Raw genomic sequence first — 1983 nt, forward strand, 5'->3', positions numbered from 1 at the left:
TGCTGATGTTAGATTTCCCCCATAACTATTACAAAAGCACAAAAAAGTATAAATAAGTATTTATATTTGTGTACAAGCTGTTCAGATTGTCAAAAAGCCTGTGTTTTTAGGGTTATTAACAAAGTTTGTGTACTCAGACCAGTAATATTTGGGGTCACAAGTTTTTGCTATGGATATTTTGAGGGTCAGAAGATAAAAAGTTTGGGAACCACTGACATATCCCAAGTGTTAACAGTAAATCAAAGGGACTAATGTGAGGAGATAATTTTGTATAGACAATGGGTTTAGAGGGGCCCCCACATCAATTTCTACCCAAAGACCCTATAAAATCTCAGACCAGCTCTGTCCACTGACTGTAATGAATAATTTACAACGGCCAGCAGGTAAAAAAAAAATCATGCAATGAGATTAAAATTTGGGATTAAGTGGAAATGACTGCACTGTAAAGAACATTACATCTGTTTTTAATAAAGCTGACAGAGGGACACGGATCAGAACAATGAAACTAATTCAAGGATTCTCATCTTTTTTTATCCTATTTCCTGTCTTGACAAATTATCCATTTTGTTCCTGAAGTGACAAATTTAGCAGCTTCATGTGTGAAACACGACAGACAGTGCTGGCAGTGTTTTATTAAAGTAATGCTTCCATCAAAAGAGGAACAAACCCTGCTTTAAGCAGGCATTCATTAGAACATCAAGGGATTTGAGGTGAAGAGAGACTGATAGAATTTCAAATAAGAGGGAGAGGAGTGGGGCCAGGGGCAGGAGGGGGTCTGCTTAGTGCGCGGTTGAGGAGGGTTGAATGTTTGGAGAGCAAAAAGTGTTTGTGTAGAGGAGGAGGAGAGAGGGACTGCGCTGCGCTGCGGCACATCCGTGCGTAAATGTGACCATCCTCTTCCCTCCATCCCTCCGACCCTCCGTCCTCACCCTCCCCTCTTGTCTACCTCCAGCGGCTCCTTCTCCTTCTCCTCCCAGCCGGTGGTCACCTCTTTTGGACCGTGGAGTCCCGCCTGTCTCGCCTCGGCGCCCTCCTCCAGGGCTTAGGAGGAGCGCCGGGGAACTCATCCAGGTTCCTGCCGGGCTTCGTGTCCACCTCCGCGGAGAGCCATGGTGGCGCGGAGCGGCGGGAGAGACGCGGCTCGACGCGCTCTCGGATGCCAGTGATGCGGGGTCTGATCGCGCCTCAGAACACCTTCTTGGACACCATCGCCACTCGGTTCGACGGCACCCGTGAGTACCAGCATCTCTTGTGTCAGTGCACACTTCTCCCTCCACAAACCAAAGAAAGGAGCTGAGGGAGGGCTTGGAGATGAATGAGTTGTAGTGGCTGAAAACATGAGAGACACCTTGCATGGGGAGAAAATGTGAATCCGAATCCTGCGTGTGTTGGGGGGAGGGGTTCCTGCTTTTAATAAAAATGTAAAAAAAAAAAAAATCAGTCAATATTAATCCTGAAGAAAGAGTGTAAACAGGGTTGCAAAATAGTCAAATAAGTCCAATAGATCTAATGAGAAATGAACCCAAAACTCCACAAAGAGTAGCAAACCCATATTAACAAAGTTTCAGTTCTAAAACAAAAACATTGTTTGTGTAAAACTGTCATCGAACTGGAAACGAAGAGGGATTGACATGAGTAAAATACTTCCAAAGCTGTCCAAATTATAGGGGAATCAACACAAAATAAGATAAACGAGGTTTAAAGCAGCTTTAAAGAATAACAGAATTGCAGTTTATACAAGAATGAAGGTCTTTACCTGCTTGTTCATTTTAGTTTATAGGTTCTTTAGGTGGAAGAGGCTGGGGGTCCAGAAGGCTATTTATCCTTCCATCCACCCCTGCATCCATCCATCAATCCATCTATCCATCTATCCATCCTTACATCCATATACACATCTGTTCAGCCATTCCTTTCTTCCTTCCTTCCTTCCTTCCTTCCTTCCTTCCTTCCTTCCTTCCTTCCTTCCTTACATCCATCCGTACA

General features: G+C 44.4%; 1 protein-coding gene across 2 annotated transcripts in view; it reads left to right on the top strand.

Annotated features, from left to right (window-relative positions):
• The first annotated feature begins 909 nt into the window (after nucleotides 1-909).
• Nucleotides 910-1983, top strand: part of kcnh3 (potassium voltage-gated channel, subfamily H (eag-related), member 3) — an 86723-nt gene continuing 85649 nt past the window's right edge. Inside the window, exon 1 of one of the 2 annotated variants that reach the window (XM_014020026.1) lies at nucleotides 910-1232. In XM_014020026.1, the coding sequence (XP_013875480.1) occupies nucleotides 1157-1232 (76 nt within the window). In that variant the 5' untranslated portion in view covers nucleotides 910-1156. The remainder of the gene's footprint in view (nucleotides 1233-1983) is intronic. The other variant, XM_014020025.1, reaches the window with a different exon arrangement.

The sequence above is a fragment of the Austrofundulus limnaeus genome, unplaced genomic scaffold, assembly GCF_001266775.1.
Source record: "Austrofundulus limnaeus strain Quisiro unplaced genomic scaffold, Austrofundulus_limnaeus-1.0 Scaffold238, whole genome shotgun sequence".
Taxonomy (NCBI): Eukaryota; Metazoa; Chordata; class Actinopteri; order Cyprinodontiformes; family Rivulidae; genus Austrofundulus; species Austrofundulus limnaeus.